At 44.5% G+C, this 16,870-nt stretch overlaps 1 protein-coding gene across 13 annotated transcripts in view; it reads left to right on the top strand.

Annotated features, from left to right (window-relative positions):
• LOC140393179 (fibroblast growth factor receptor 2-like) overlaps positions 1–15,903 on the top strand; it is a 240,526-nt gene extending 224,623 nt beyond the window's left edge. For 12 of the 13 annotated variants that reach the window (XM_072479334.1, XM_072479333.1, XM_072479335.1 and 9 more), the window contains 3 exons: positions 7,185–7,322; positions 8,857–8,962; positions 11,060–15,903. In XM_072479334.1, coding sequence (XP_072335435.1) covers positions 7,185–7,322; positions 8,857–8,962; positions 11,060–11,224 — 409 coding nt within the window. In that variant the 3' untranslated portion in view covers positions 11,225–15,903. Of the gene's footprint in view, positions 1–7,184; positions 7,323–8,856; positions 8,963–10,560; positions 10,595–11,059 lie in introns of all 13 variants that reach the window. The other variant, XM_072479331.1, reaches the window with a different exon arrangement.
• The last annotated feature ends 967 nt before the right edge of the window (positions 15,904–16,870 follow it).

Here is a 16,870-nt window from a genome sequence, read left to right on the forward strand (position 1 = left end):
CCTGACCTGATCTGCCACCTTCAGATGTGTCTCCTGAAGCATGAACACGTCTGCCTTCAGTTCCTTTAGGTGCGTGAACACTCGGGCCCTCTTAACCGGCCCATTTAGGCCTCTCACATTCCACGTGATCAGCCGGATTGGGGGGCAAACCCCCCCCCCCAACCCACTGACTAGCCATCTCCTATCTTCGGCCAGGCCCGCGCCTCCCGCACCCTCCAGTCCCCCAGACGGGGAACCCCCGCCCCGACCATCTGTTCCATTTTCAGTTCCCCCTCGGCCAGTGCAGCAGCAACCCTATTGTCCCCCCCCCTTCTCCCCGCTAGATCCGCATCTAGCTCTTTTGCTCCCCCCATACTACTTCCGTGAGTCAGCTGACTTCTGCTGACCCCGGCTTCCCCCGCCTTCCCGTTGATCTCCCCCGTGTGGGAGACTCTCCTCCTCCTTACCTTCCTCCATTTCCCCCCCCCCCCCCCCCCCCCCCCAGCGTGGGAAAAAAGCCCGCGCTTTCCTGAGCCAGCCCTACCCCCTGTGGCGCAGCTCCTGTTGCGGCCATTGTCCCAGTTCCCCCATCCCAGAGTCTCACCTCCCTCCAGCACCGACGCCCACATTCCCCACTATCTCGTCAACAGAAAAAAAAAAGAATTTTTAACAAGATCTCTACCCACATCCCCATCCATCATCCCACCCATGAAGCATTCTTTACCCATATTTACAACCCCGTATACAGCCAACATCCCCCCCCCACAACCACAGCCCCTCAGTTTGAGTCCAATTTTTCCGTTTGGATAAAGGTCCAAGCCTCTTCTGGCGTTTCGAAATAATGGTGTCGGACCTGATAAGTGACCCACAGTCGCGCAGGCTGCAGCATACCGAACCTGACTTTTTTTGTGCAGCACCGCCTTGGCCCGGTTGAAGCCAGCTTTCCTCCTTGCCACCTCCGCGCTCCAATCCTGATAGACTCGAATCACCGCATTCTCCCATCTACTGCTCCGCACCTTCTTGGCCCATCTCAGGACACTTTCTTTGTCCGCGAAGCGATGGAACCGTGCCACTATCGCCCTTGGCGGCTCATCGGCTTTGGATCTCCTCACCAGGACCCGGTGAGCCCCTTCCAGCTCCAGGGGACTCGGAGAGGCCTCCGCACCCATCAGTGAATGGAGCATCGTGCTCACATATGCCCCGGCATCAGCTCCCTCCACTCCTTCGGGGAGACCCAGAATCCGGAGATTCTTCCTCCTCGACCTGTTCTCCAGGACCTCGAGTCTCTCGGCCCACCTATCTCACTGGAACTTTGACTTCCACATGAGTGTTTCCAAACTCCACTCTCAAACATGCCTTGGAATGTTTCTCTCGGATGCCTTCACCAAGGATCAACTTCCACAATTTCAATCTCTCCTTTTGGTATTCCTCTGTCTTAGATTGCCACGTGCATTCAAGCTTTCACACAATCTCCAGCCACACCAATTGTCACCACCGCAGGATTAATTCAGATTCCTGACTTTTCGCTAGCCAACTTCTCCAGGTCTTCACCGTTCAGCTCTGTCTTTAACTAGAAGCCTCTCTCCGCTCCTTACTTTAGCTTCAGCGAACAGTACCTTGTTTATACTCCAGTTCGTTGTCCCTTTGACTTCTGCATTCCTGGGACCTCTTTCATTCCCTGGTTTCTAGAGCTGTCTGTCCTTTAGCTTTTGGGACTTGCTTTCTGCCCCTTATTCCCGGAATGTGGCGACTAGGGGCTTTTCACAATAACTCCATTTGAAGCCTACTTGTGACAATAAGCAATTTTCATTTCATTATTCCATTGTACTGCCTCTGCTGGCATTTTCTGTGAGATCTGTTTCCTTCAGAGACACCTGATTCTAACTGAACAGTTTTTTTTTTTTACTTGTATAACTGTTTTCATGGTCAAACCCTTTAATTACAATGCAGGCACAGTTTGAAATGAACCCAAAACCCACAGGCATACATCTTTGTTTAACATGAAGCCAACTAAAACTTTAAACCTTCCTTACACAGGAACAAAAAAATTAAACTTACTTAGGCTGGATTCTCCAGTCCGGCAGCTGGGTGTTTCTCAGAGGTGCACCATTTGTGGTGGCGGGATTCTATCTTCCCGCCACTTGTCAATGGGATTTCCCATTGGAGCCACCCACGCTGCCATGAAACCCACTGATGGAAATGCAGTCCCAGCGTAAAAAATAAATCCACACGACCAGAGAATTCTGGTCCTTAATAACCACAAATATAAATATAGATTCTTTGAACTTCTTGGGCTGGATCCTCCGTCGGCGGGATCCTCCCTTTCACCAGTTGATTTCCCGACGGTGTGGGGGTGCCCACAATGGGGGAACTCCATTGGCCGGCTGCCGAAACGGAGGATCCCGCTGCCAGCTGGGGCGTGTCGCACCAGAAAACGGGTGTGGCGGGACAGAGAATCCCGCCCCTTATGTTTCCGGACAGGACTCTGGGAGTCCTTTGTTCAAACCCAAAATTGGGAACGGGGCCCCCTCTAACCGTGCTGCCAAAGCTGTTGACGGGTGTAATACCGGCAGTAGCCACACCTCCCCTGTGACATTGCTGTTGAAATGCAATGAAAATCGCTTATTGTCACAACTAGGCTTCAATGAAGTTACTGTGAAAAGCCCCTAGCCGCCACATTCTGGCGCCTGTTCGGGGAGGCTGGTACGGGAATTGAACCGTGCTGCTGGCCTGCTTTGGTCTGCTCTCAAAGCCAGCGATTTAGCTGTGCACTAAACCAGCCCCGAGCTTCCAGCCTCCGATTGGTCGGCAGCTGTTAGTGGGCAGGACTTCCGCCCGAGGCATCTTTGGTCCCATAGGAAGGTCATTTTGGAGCCTGACCAATGCCTGAGAACTAGATACAGTGGTGGTGAGGCTTTCCTCAAAAAAGGTGACCTGGGGCACTTGCCAGCTCTCTAGTTGACAGCCAATATACCCATTTTTCCACAAGATTCTGCCCTGTGATTCTCCCTTTGGGGAAAAAAGAAATATCTTTGGTAGCTTATATAATAGGAATCAACTCATTGAAGTGGGCTCTGATTCTTACCTAAACACGTTTCAGTATGAAAACAACTTTCATTTAATAGTTGCTGAAAAAAATAATGAAGCATTAAATCATAAATTGCTTTAACCCAGCTGAGAGAACCTAGTTGTAATGTGGAGTTGGAAGCATCAAAGCAGACATGTCCAAATAGTACACTGAAAAATGGTCAATCTGAACTCTTGTATGTAAGGCTGGAAAACAAGCAGTTTTTACACTGAAAAGCTCTTCATCTTCTTTGATGTCTACTTCAATAAGGACATGGGAGTGCACACCGAGTAAAATAAAGGAACTTAGTTTTAATTACAATAGACTGTGTAAACTAACTGGTAGATCTCCACTGGGTTCCTATACTGCTCGGTGTTTCCTCGGCCGACATTTTATACAGTGGTTAACAGAGATCTCCCGCCCCTAGCTGGGGAGCTCTTATTCCGCAAGGACCACGGGGAAAATCAGTCATTCCCATCCCATAGGTCCAGTGCGGGCTATTGTATCTACAATACTCAACGGCGGAATAAATCTAATTTTTATGTTATTGTCAACCAGCTACTAATTCCCAATTACTTGGAGCATCATTGATCCTGTGTATGGATTAAATTAATGGAAGTGCATGCATCAAAAGTAACGACTTAATGGCAGACAGATGATCAACACTGTTACTAATCTATCTGACTTCAAAACACATTGGGGAAATTAAGTTGTTATCCACCTCTGTTACTGTAGAAGGTTTCATTGACGTTCACAGACGTAGAGCTGAAGAATGATTTTACTTTTGCCTGTCCAGCACATACTTAATCCTATCGGCAAGCTAAACCTGCTTATCTTGGAATTTCATATTGAAGAGCCCAATAGCTTCACGTCTAATCTGGACTGTCAGCGGGTCCACTAGTTTTTAAAACATTAGATCGGTATAATTCACTGAGGAAGTGGGCTATCAGGTTGAGTCTTCTCAAACATTTTGCAGAATAGTAAGACGAGCACCTGATTTTGAAAAGGAAACATGCCTGCCTCTGGTTTAAAACTCCAGTGAGACCCATGGACCGTTTAATAAAAATACAAGTGCTGAATTCTGTTTGTGTTCATTTAACTGAAGGAAGGAAATGTAACTGGAGAACCAAATTTCCTAAATAAAATAAAAGTAGATATTTGGCATTCTTAGTGAAAATATGAGCAACTAGAATCATTATAAACCCCGCCAGGCCTTCACATCATGAAAGGTTCAGCAGAACTTTGTCTACTTCGGTGGCCACAAACGTAAAAGCCTTGTGATGGGATATTGCATAACGCAGAGCAGAAATGTCCAAACTTCAATGCCTGGTCTGTGGTTCATTAACCACTTCTGCTGGGGTACCAGTATGGACATTACAAATGACCTCAACATCTCTAAATCAGATAATAGATTGATCTGTTGATCTCTTGGGGCTAGATTTAACACCCCCCTGACAGCGGGTTTGAAGGCAGGTGACATGTTTAGTAGGCAGTGTGCCACCATAGAATCACTACAGTGTAGCAGGAGGCCATTCAGGTCATCGAGTCTACACCAACCATCTGAAAGAGCACCTTACCTAGCCTCACGCCCTAACTCCGTCTACGTAACCCAGTAACCCCACCTAACCTTTTGGACACTTCACGGGCAATTTATCATGGCCAATCCACCTAACCCGCACATCTTTGGACTGTGGGCGGAAACCGGAGCATCTGGAGAAACCCACGCAGACACAGGGAGAAAGTGCAAACTCCATACAGACAGTCACCCCAGGCCGGAATTGCACCCGGGTCTCTGGCGCTGTAAGGAAGCAGTGCTAACCACTGTGCCACCGTGCTGTCCACCGTCCTACCTATCCACCCTGTTCACCCCACCGCAGTTCAACCAATGATGGGAGTGCACACAGGCAGCCCAGCTGCCACAGAACCAATTGAGTTACTTAATTGGGCAATTATTCTGCAATTGAGGGGCTAAACCCATTGCCACTGTCATTTAACCAGCAGCGGAAGAGGCCCAGGTCAAGCGGCCTACCTGGCAGATTTTGTTTGCCAATGCTGGCTGGAGGCAGGTAGGTAGGTGTCTCCTTAAAAAGCGTCCCGAGCCCATCAAAGGGCATCCCCCCACCCCAACAATGTGCTCTCCCCTCCCCACTCCCACATGGCCTCAAACCCCAGCCCATTCCCCCAATCCTCATACCATTGCTAGGGTCTGCCATCATAATAAGAATCTTTAGTAGTATCACAAGTAGGCTCACATGTAGGGCAGCACGGTAGTACAATGGTTAGCATTGTTGCTTCACAGCACCAGATACCTGGGTTTGATTCCTGGCTTTGGTCACTGTCTGTTCGGAGTCTGCTCTGTAAGCCTACTTGTGACACTAACTTTTTTTAATATATGTTTTATTTGAGTTTTTGAACAAAGTATATTTACCGTTATGTACACAGAATAAGAAATATATCTATATATATATACACAAATATATAGAAGAGAAGGGCATACCCAAACATACCCCCAAAAAAAAGTAATAATAAAAAATAAAATAAAATAGAATAACTGGTAGGCTATTGTGCACCAGCTCAACAGCAGCAACTCTGTACAACTCTTTACAACACATAAGTAGGCGACTGTTTGCGGGGGGGGGGGGAGGGGCGGATGGAGACTGGGGAGGTAAATATACATTTGGGTGCCAGAGAAACAATTGCAGTGGGCAATACTCGAATGGGTTTGGTGTTGTCACTTGCTTCTCCCGGACGGATCTCGCTGCCGTTGTCGTCTCGCGCTCACCTCCGCTTCAGCCGTTCGTCCCGTCTTTCGCCTGTATTCTACTTGTTCTGTGTTCCTGGAGATGCCAAGTTTGTTATCGTATTCCGTGGCCTCCTTCCGGCTGCCATTCCCCCCCCCCCCCCCTGTGGTTCGCCTTTCTTTCCTCTTGGGTTTTGCTGTGTCTCCCCCCCCCCCCCCTCCTTCCGGTCTATCTCTCCCTCTCACGCTTTGGCTACTTTCCCCTGATTCTTGGCTACCTGGCTATTCTTCTGCTTGTTTGTTGGCCACAAACAGGTCCCGGAACAATTCGGTGAATGGCTCCCACATTCTGTGGAAGCCATCGTCTGACCCTCGGATGGCGAATTTGATTTTCTCCATTTGGAGAGATTCTGAGAGGTCGGACAGCCAGTCTGCAGCTTTGGGTGGTGCTGCTGACCGCCAGCCGAAAAGGATACAATGGCGGGCGATCAGGGAGGCAAAGGCAAGGGCGTCCGCCCTCCTCCCCAGGAATAGATCTGGCTGGTCTGAAACCCCGAAGACCACCACTTTCGGGCATGGCTCCACCCTCATCCTCACCACTTTGGACATTGCCTCGAAGAAGGCTGTCCAGTACCCCGCAAGTCTGGGGCAAGACCAGAACATGTGGGCGTGGTTGGCTGGGCCTCCTTGGCACCATTCACATCTATCCTCCCCCTCCGGGAAGAACCTACTCATACGGATTCTTGTTAAATGGGCTCTATGTACCACTTTTAACTGCGTCAAGCTGAGCCTTGCGCACGTGGAGGTGGTGTTGACGCTATGCAGTGCCTCGCTCCAGAGTCCCCACCCTATTTCAATCCCCAGTCCTCCTCCCATTTCTTTCTTGTTGTGTCGAGAACCAAATATTCAAGCTCCAAGTGCAGTACTGCTCCTGCTCCAACTGGAACTGGAGAGCTGCCAGCCTTTGATTGATGAACAGCTCTCTTAGGTGGGACCTCCTATACCTCGGGTAGGGGGTGAAAGTCTCTCCTCCAGTCAACCATAAAATGGCTGCTGGACGGTGTGCTTCTCGACGTGCGTTCTCCCCCCCCCTTCCCTCTGCCCTCCGATCTTTTCGCCAAGGTGTTGAGGACCACAGTACCCAATAAAATCCAAACATTTGGTGATGGCAAATTTGACTCAGCTGTGAAACGCTTAAACAGAGTAACCCATGGTCGCATTGAAAACAATTAGTAGATAAGATGCTAAGAGACTGGTAGTGTACATAGAATTGTCCTATTGTATGAGTCTGTGCCTTCAGTACCTTGAAGTGGGGGAAGGGGGGGGGCTGCAAGGAAAGATAGAATAGTTGGGAGAAAGTGAACATTCTGAAAACTTCCTACCTTATTACCATTTCAGGTGGTCATTCGGTGTTTTAATGTGGGAAATCTTCACCTTGGGAGGATCTCCATATCCAGGCATTCCTGTCGAAGAACTTTTCAAACTTCTTAAGGAAGGTCATAGGATGGACAAACCAGCCAACTGTACCAATGACCTGTAAGTTTGTGATACTGTGTTTTTGTACGGCAGAACCATGAAATAGAACTTGTGCATGGCCCAAAGATGGTCTGTCATGTGCCGCTGTACTGCTCAATCGTGAATGTACTATCTGCGTATTTTGGGCATTTTGCCTTGGACCTTTTTTGTTGTGCATGGCATGGCCTGGGCATGGAAACTCTGCCTCCCCTAAATTTACAATCTTGCTTTGAAGCCAGATTTCCTGAACTTGTCCTGGGGACTCAAAGGTAATTGAAAAAGAGACAGACTGATTCTATATGGATCCACCATAGTATATCATCCTGTGATTTATGAAGAGGATGAGCTAGGGCCTGCTAGGGGAGTGGGCCAGTGCTGTGGTATCATGCCAGTGATCTGAGACAGGAAATGCCTTCACTCCTGGGCCTGGGCACTTTGGGTCTGCTGCTCCCAGGCAGAATTGGCCAAGAAAATCTGCTTTCACACAAGCGGCTATTGTAGGAACAGAAAATGTTACATTCGAGAAAGTAAGGAAAGCCTTTCTGAAATTGGAATTTGAGACGAGCAGAAGAAGCTTTCCTCTGCATCTACCTATGTTACACCTGACCTTGGAATAGTTCGGACTGGCATTTGTGTCATAGCTAGAGAAACAGTCCATTTCCCAACCTTAACATCCCTTATGTGAACTCACGACTTTCATCGAAAATGTGAATTGGAGAGTTTTTAAAAGTTGCTGGTATGCTGAGAGGTTTCAGATTCGATGACATGGCAGTTGTGTTCACAAATAACAATTCCAGTGGTGCCAACTCCAGAATATTATTTGAAATGTGCTGTCTTTAAGCAGTATTCAAAGCCTTGTGATTTTAAGCCCCGACTAGAATGAACAACAGTTTAGGTATTTAGATGGTGTTTAGGGAAGTGCTGGCCACACCTATTGGTGACCCATTTAAATAAGATTACTCATGGTGCAAATGACAATCTCCAGCCATAAATCAAACATTCAATCTCTTACAACATTCAAGAGTACCAACCCTTGTTTTTTTTGTTATTGCTCATGACAATTAACCTGCCAAAGAGCTGAGCACCTCTCCCCAGGTCTTGGTTCATGTACTAAATAACAATGCTATTGTATATTCTAAGCAATAACTTTGCATCGTTATTTACCAGCAGTCCTTACTTATTTACAGATATTCATTTTAAAACGGGTTTCAAAAACTGCAGAACAAAAAAGCACTTGATGGGATTTCTGAGTTTAAATTCTCAGGGCTTCTACAGTCTTCAGGATATCTGCCAAGGAGTTTTCCCTGGCCACTAGCATTTAGGTTTAAAGCCTTGGAACTATGGACATTTTTGATCACTGAAAGTTGACGACAGATTAGAAACGACAAGGAGTTATAATCATTATTCCTTACACTCGGATTTGGCCTGTGGCTGCATAACAGAAAGTTGCTAAGCAACAGGGAGAAAGCTGTAACTGTTTGTCTTACAAATTTATGCCAATTTAATTGCAAAGTCGTGTGATGTGAGAAAAATCCAGTTCTTATCTATGCTGTAGGTACATGATGATGCGAGATTGCTGGCATGCAATCCCCTCACAAAGACCAACCTTCAAACAGCTGGTTGAAGATTTGGACCGAATTCTCACTTTCACATCCAGTGCGGTAAGCTTACAATAATACCAGTTCACAATATTCAGCAAACGCAATTAAGCACAAGTTAGTGCCCCTGGAACTTGTTTTCAAAAATATTATAAAATAAGCAAAAGCAGCTCCTTTTTGCCATTATGCATTGTAAGTTATATTTGATGCAACAGCGACTGCAGGGCGACAATCTCAATCGACTGAAGACTCATTGGGCGGGATTTTCTGGCAGCTGAGACGGCTCGTCATTGGCTGCTGTTGGGATCGTCTGGTCCGCCCGCCCCGCCCCCCGACATCTATGGCATTTTGCGTGGCTTAGCCGTCCTGCTGCCGGGAAGCCCGCTGCAGGGGGATTCCTTCGGTGGGACCGTAAGGCCCCACCAGCGGGAAGGGCTGGAAAATCCCCCTCGGCACTTTTCCTGTTGCCAACTAATTGACACCAACGACCAGTAATATTTCTCAAGTGACATCAACGGCCAATAAAAAGAGATGGTTTCCTGCTGATGATCACAGTCCAAAATAGTGCTGGTCTGCTCAGGGTCACTGAAACACTTGATAGTGACGATTAACTCCGAATACTGGTACACACTGAAAATGTGTACACTTGACTTTGGAGAACGTTTGTTGCCATTGTTCGTTGCCGAAGAATGCAAAAGTACAGAATGTGGGCGGAATTCTCCCAAAAAATAACTGTCATTTTGGGCGTACTCCTACTCACTGGCAGAGATGACCGCCTGAATCGCTCATACCGGCGGACCCCCACCTCCAAATGACCGGCACCCTGCTATGGGGTCGCCAAAGCCCCCCTCTTCATATCCCACAAATCCCACCCCCTTTCATGGAAATGCCCCCTCTCCAGCCTCGCTCCATGGCATTTTCCCTTAGCATCCTGGCACTTCCCTTTGCAACCTGGCCCCAAGACACCCTGACAGTGCTAACATGGAACCCTGGTGCTGCGAGAGTGCTAAGGAGCAGTGTCAGGACGCTGCCCTGCTGCCCTGTCTCTGAACCCCCAGGAGCCCTAATAGCCTCTGAGTCGCCTGATGTGGTCATCACGTCTGGGGACCAGTTGCGTTTCCCGCTGCCTCATGCTGTACCGGTGGGGACAGTGAATCTCGGGAGACTCCAGCTAAACCCGGAAATGCATATTAAAATGTGTTTAAATACACATTTAAATATGCGAGTCTAGTTCACGCCCAGCGAGGGAGTGAACCAGATTGCTTCCAGTGAAATAGGCCGGGAGCTTTGTGCTCCGTTCAGTGCCCTGCACAAACCCCAATTACGGGCTCCCCGCTATTCTCCTGGAATAGCGGGAGGTGCTCCTGCCGCAACTCGTGGGGAGAACTGCCCCCTATGTGTTTCCTCCCTCTTTGTTGTTATCAGATTAAAAATAAATAAGTCTCAAGCCCACAGCTAATCTTAAATTAACTACTTTTCAGGCTATAAAGTGAACCATTGCCTCTTGGGTTACAAATTTGACTTTGCGTGGACAGTAATAACCTTGGGTGTGTAGGCTATTTCTGTACCCATAACTAGAGACTATTTACATGTTAATCGTAGTTCAGGCTTGTAGTCTGCATTTCTGCCACACATTATGTTAATGGGGTTTATGTTTACAGCATGACCTATCGAAACTTGTGGCAAATATATCAGGTAGGAGATTTTGGATTGAAATGACCATTTGCTAGATGTTTAAATTTGCAGCCCTGTTCTTTGATACTATATTGCATTTTGGAATATTGTGCCATTTGAGCAGATAACAAGTTAAACATGAAATCTCTGATTGTAGCCTAATGCTCTTTGACCAAAACAGTCCATGGACAGTAACATTTCTAAACCAAAACAAAACAGGTAAGTAGGACTGTAATAGGATTTTTTTTCTACAATGTCTTAACCTATTTATCATTGCGGTAGGTAGAGTTATAGGTTTAATGTAACATACATTGTAACTTTTTAGTAGCTGTGCTAATGCATTATGGCTTTCAAATATATTTGTTTTGACTTAACATCATTAACTCACAAAAATTTGATTCTGATGTAGTATATCAGTAAGAATACAAATGGAAGAAATGGCATGACTTTAGTATTTTTAATATCTCTGCACCTCTCTATTGGCAGGACTATTTGGACCTCTCTGCACCTCTAGAACAATATTCACCCAGCTACCCTGATACAAGGAGTTCCTGCTCTTCAGGAGATGACTCTGTATTCTCTGACCCTATGGCCAATGAGCCATGTCTTTCAAAATATGAACAGCACATGATTGGTACCATTAAAACATGAATGAAAAAGCCATCATTCGCCAAAACGACTTTATTATCAAATTCATCACTCGCCAAATTGCCTTAGCTGTTTCACACACGTCTTTGAGGAACTTGGGCTCCAGAATGGAATGCTGGTTTGTTATGGAAAGGATTGGAACAGGCTGTTCCATTAAAGAAATGCACAGTCAAATACGGTTTGTCACAGAAGAAGACGGAGTAAGTCTTGAGACCCAAATTTTGCTTTGGTGACCAGTTTCATTTTCATTTCATCAAAAGCTGACAAGTTGGACTTTGGGCAGAACTTGGAGCCGAAGGTTCTGCCGAGATTGTTAATTTTGTAATATTGGAAAATTTATCCAGCAAGGAACTTCAGAGTCAAAATATGTGCTGGCTGTATGTGTAAATATACCCAAATATGTAAAAATATATGTTATATATATATATATATATAAATATATATATTTACAATGAATTATTTTTTTGTATGGATATAAAGGTGATTCTATTTCAACCAGAAAATGAAAGCAACTTTTGTTAAATAGCTAATTGCTTTAGAAAACTGCTTCTGCAGCAACTCCTAGCACTTCAGTTATGAAACGTTTTCAAGACACTTAAAATATTCTTTGTTTTCAGGGAATAATAATTTATTTAACTGATTTGGAATTTAACAGCAACAGTTAAAACAATTAATCTTTGATGTTTCTTGTATTTTGTATGGCTTTTACTAGACAGCACAGAGACTGACCTGTAAAGCACAATGGATTGGGTGTTCCCATGGCTTTGTTTAAGTAGTTGGCTGTCCAGAACAGTGTTATGTTCGGAAGCAGCAAATAGGTTTTCAGCTGAGGTTTTGCACAGGGATGTCATGTCATATGAATGCTTCCAAATTTTTCCCTCAATTGGGTTTGAACACAAACTAATGTACAAATCTAGTGATCCATCATCAAGAACGTTACTTAATATGACATTGTTTTGGTCATAATTGCTTTCTTTTCCTTCAGTATGATAATGGTGAAAAGGGCTGGGAGCAAGGGGGAAATTGGGTGATAAAAGTGACCTCCTCATTCCTGTCTTAAGCACAGTTTTGCCCTTGCCAATGCCATGTGTCCCTTCCTCGCCCAATTATGTAAATAAATGTGGTGGTGGCACATTAACACGGATGAAATCCCGGGGTCATTCCCTTCCTTACTGCCACTGTCTCTCGATGCCCGGGGACAGTTTGATAATGGTGGCGGTAGGCCCTGAGGCAGTGACAGTAAGATGCCAAAGTTTTTCAATGGAGGAATGTTTAGTGAAAGTTGCCCCACACTTCCTAACTGCTCCAAAGACTTCACGAAAGCATTCTTTCCTGTTCATGGTTCTTTTTTCCTTTAATTGACTGGTTGCCTACTCGCGTGCTGTTGTGGGTGCCCTGCTTCAGCGACACCATCATTCTTTTTTTTAAAACTAAATTTAGAGTACCTAATTCTTTTATTTCCAAGGGGCAATTTAGCGTGGCCAATTCACCTGCCCTGCACATCCTTTTGGGCTTTGTGGGTGAGACCCACCATCATTCTCCTTCTTGGTAGCATTGTGCTTGCCCGTAGTATCAGGGATCCTGCCAGGAGAGCGCTGTACTTTTCAATTGATCCTAACATCAGTGTGAGTTAAGGATCTCGCCCTGCTCTGTTCCTACTTGCACATTGAATAATGTAAACACAACAGTATTTATTCCAACAGTCATACCATGGCCCATTAAAATATGACAATTAGCATTTTTCACAGAATTACAAGATGGTGGGCGGGATTCTCCCATTTTGAGACAAAGTGCCGTGGCAGAGGTGGAAATGTGGAGTGTTTCCCGCACCAGGGGACGGCAGAAAAACATGCCAAATCTTCTGGCCCCGACTTCATTTATTATGCGCTGGGCGTTTTATGTCGTATTCAGTAGTGGGACAGGCCTGAATGTGGCGCGTAGTCCGCCGTCTTGCCCGGGTGCCATATTGAAAAGATGTCCAACACCACTAACCCACTACTGAAGAAAGAAAGTGGACCTCCTGAAAAATTAAGATTAATTTTCTGGAACATTCTGAGGCCTCCATCCCGACTCCAGAGACAGCTCCAGCCATTGTTTAGATGAGTTCCGATATCTGCACATCCAAGTTGTTCCAAATGTATTTCCCATGGCATCGCAGAGAATCTGGCATGGAGGGGACAGGCCTTCATCTGCATCCCATTAAGCAGGTGTAAATGGAAGTTCACGCCGTCCTCTGGTGGGTTTTAAGACCCTCCATGGCGGACACAAGTGGAAGATGCTGCTGTAAATTCACCTCGGCGTGAAACCAATTTCTGTGCCTTCCAACATATTCTTCCCCCATGCACTCCATCGAGCAGCGGCTTGGGAGAATTCTGCCCAAAGTCTATAATATCACCAGATACTCACAATGCCTTGTCTAATTATTTGGATATGAATAGTATAACCTCTATTATTATATATTTCCAAACATGCAACCTATTAACTGAATATTCATGATGTGGTTTTAAATTTGAGGTGCAGACTTGTACAACTTAATCTTAGCTGAAGTCGTACAGTCTAAAAATATTCCCGTATGAAACGTCAACCATTCATTGGACACAAGTATTGTTAAAATTTAGAGCCAGTTATAAAATAAAAAGGAAAGCAATTTGACTTGATAAAATTATAAACACTAAATAATTAATTTTTATGTCTCACAAGACTTCATTGGTATTGCTTGGCATTTTGCATTGGAATACATTTAATCTGATTTATGGGCATGTTAACTGTCTATCTAGGGCATATTCTATTTTACTAAATATGATGCAGCATCATAGATATGACTGTTCGAAGTTTGTTCATGTGCCCTAACTAATTACCTCCATTTCGTTCAGTATTATAAATTCCCAAGAAATTTGTTTCAATACAAATATATGGTCACCTTATTACCTCCAGTAATGGTCGTGAACATTCCAATTGGTGCCAAAATGACCAGTGAAGTAAGAATATCTATTCAGGTCATCAGATTTTGGAGAACACAATTTGTGTCAATTCAGTTACCAGAATATACCCTCTTCCACGTACTTGGGACCAAATATTAGCGGGATTCTCCAGTCCGCAGCCAGCCAATGGGGTTTCCCATTGTGGCCACCCCACGCCGTTAGGAAACCCGCGGGTGTGGGAGTGCTGCCGGCCAGCGGCCGGAGGATTCCGCCGACAGAGAATTACGCTGACAATCTGCCCTATTCAAACTCGTATCTTTTTTTAAATGTTTTTGATCTTGAATCATTTATTAAAATAACACATGCACAAGTAAGGATATTCTGCTAATTGCAGGGGACGAACAGTGGGTCAAATTTCTGGAATAGGAGATTGATTTAGGTGAAAAACAGACCTCTTTTATTCAATGTTTTATACCCGTATCCCCAAAAATGTGCTGCTTGCTTTCTGAAAAAAATTAGGTTTGAAGACAATGGGAAAGCATTCAGTACTCTTTCAATAACTTGTTTAGCTAGCTTTTGTGTTTTTCTCTGTTCTAAATAATGTGACATTCAGCATGAATAACACTTCACAGTGATTGCTGTATGACCTATTTACAGATCAAGATTTAAAAGTGCACTTTAGCAAAAATGAGCAAACAGCTATCAAAATTAGATCACCTTAGCGAGAAGAGGTTGCTGCAAAATACAGGTGTAGTTGTATAGATTAAAAGTGAGCCACTTGATGCATTTCCATACATGACCAAGCATGTTACTTGTTTAATTAGGCTACAAAAGCTTGCAGGGGCTGTTTAGCACAGGGCTAAATCACTGCTTTGATAAGCAGACCAAGGCAGGCCAGCAGCACGGTTCAATTCCCGTAACAGCCTCCCCGAACAGGCGCCAGAATGTGGCGACTAGGGGCTTTTCACAGTAACTTAATTGAAGCCTACTTGTGACAATAAGCGATTTTCATTTCATTTCATTTCAAAAGCTTGCCACTTCAATTAACACACAAGTATCACCGATTCAAAAGAGTGATGAATATTATCCAGCATTTTCTTTCAAATTAGTGTGTCAGAATGGAATAAGTAGACAAAATAACAATGCAAGATTTGTTTGCCTGAATTGAAATACGTGTAGTAATTAGATGATATAATAAGTTGTGAGGCACAGGAAACCAACAGGACCAAACAGTTATATAGCTGCTTTGCTTCCATGAACACATGTTTGGTTCACTCTTTTCTACATTCCAGTACTTGTATATTTTTATAAAGCATTTGTGTGATCCTTTGTGTCATAATGTCACGATTTGTGCATGAATTTCATACTACAATGTACATCTAATTTATTGAATTTTTTTTTTTTTACAAAAAATTTCTATTTTGTTGTTACGGTTTTTCAAATAGTTAAAAGCCTAGTTAGGGCTGTAAATGATTTGTTTATATGAAAGATTTGCTTCTATATTATACTGTTTTTTCCCCTAAATACTGATGGGCACATTTCTGTTAAGCAAAAAGAAAATGTAACCAAAACCTTTACTTAGTTTTTTTTGCCTTCAAAAGCCAAGGGCCATGCCTACTTAATTTAAATGTTCATAATTTTTTCCCCTGAAGTGTTCTTGTAAAATTGTTGACTGGCACGAAGGTATTTAAATGTTTTGTATTTCGTTGATGCTGATTATTTGAGAGATCCTAAAGGAGACAATAAAATATTCTAAACACACTATGATAATAGCAGTCTTTGTTTTAAGTGTTTGGCGGTTAGTAAAAAGCAATAAATGGAAACTATAGCTATCAGTCATCCAGCTGTTGTTTTGAAATGGGTAGTTGCTTAGGAATATAAATATCACCTTTGTTTGACTATGGGTGTTAACCTCATCGTTTGTACTCCAAGATTAGCAATTGGTGATGTTGAACAAAAGAACTTTGTCCATTCAAGTACAGAAAAACAACACACTGGTAAAAACACCCTGGTATTTTCCAATCAATCCTAGTACATCATATTGTTAAGATACCCTGAGCTAGTGCGCGGTCGATTCCAGCCCCACAGACACCCAGAGTCCCAACACAAGTGAATTAACCAATAACTCGTATACAATTTTCAGATTCTTTGCTCCTTGACTGCTCAATAAATTATAGCCACCAGGTTTGTAAGTTGAACACAATAACTTTATTTATAGCAGAAATGTTAGAGATGATCTTCTGGGAGAAGCATTTCAGTCAGTACTCCCAAACAATAGGACTTCCTCTGGAGAGTCATTTTAACTTTTATTATCCTGGGCCTTCACTCAAAGGAGCAGCCTCAGGCCAGTTTAATTCTTCCTTGGTTTTCAACTCCACCAGAATGACCAACAGCCTTACTGAGATAAGAACAAAGTTCCCCACACAAGATTTTAAAAGGGTTTTAAAACTGAACTCTGCCTGCAGCTGATGGCTGGACTGGAATTCCTTGCAGATCAGTCTGGCGGTTCTTACCTGGGATCTTTAGAAATAATCCATTAGATGAGAGAGAAATCAGAGCTGGGACCTTCCAGTTTCTAAGCCAAGAACAAAGCTAAAACCTGGTCTAACTAAGGAACATTCCAGAACCAGTAGAGCCAATCACTGCCCATCCCCAAAACGAACTGGGGCGGGATTCTCCGGCGGCGTGATTTTCCGTTATGCCGGCGTCCGGGTGTTTCCCGTCGGCG

The sequence above is a fragment of the Scyliorhinus torazame genome, chromosome 16, assembly GCF_047496885.1.
Source record: "Scyliorhinus torazame isolate Kashiwa2021f chromosome 16, sScyTor2.1, whole genome shotgun sequence".
Lineage (NCBI taxonomy): Eukaryota > Metazoa > Chordata > Chondrichthyes > Carcharhiniformes > Scyliorhinidae > Scyliorhinus > Scyliorhinus torazame.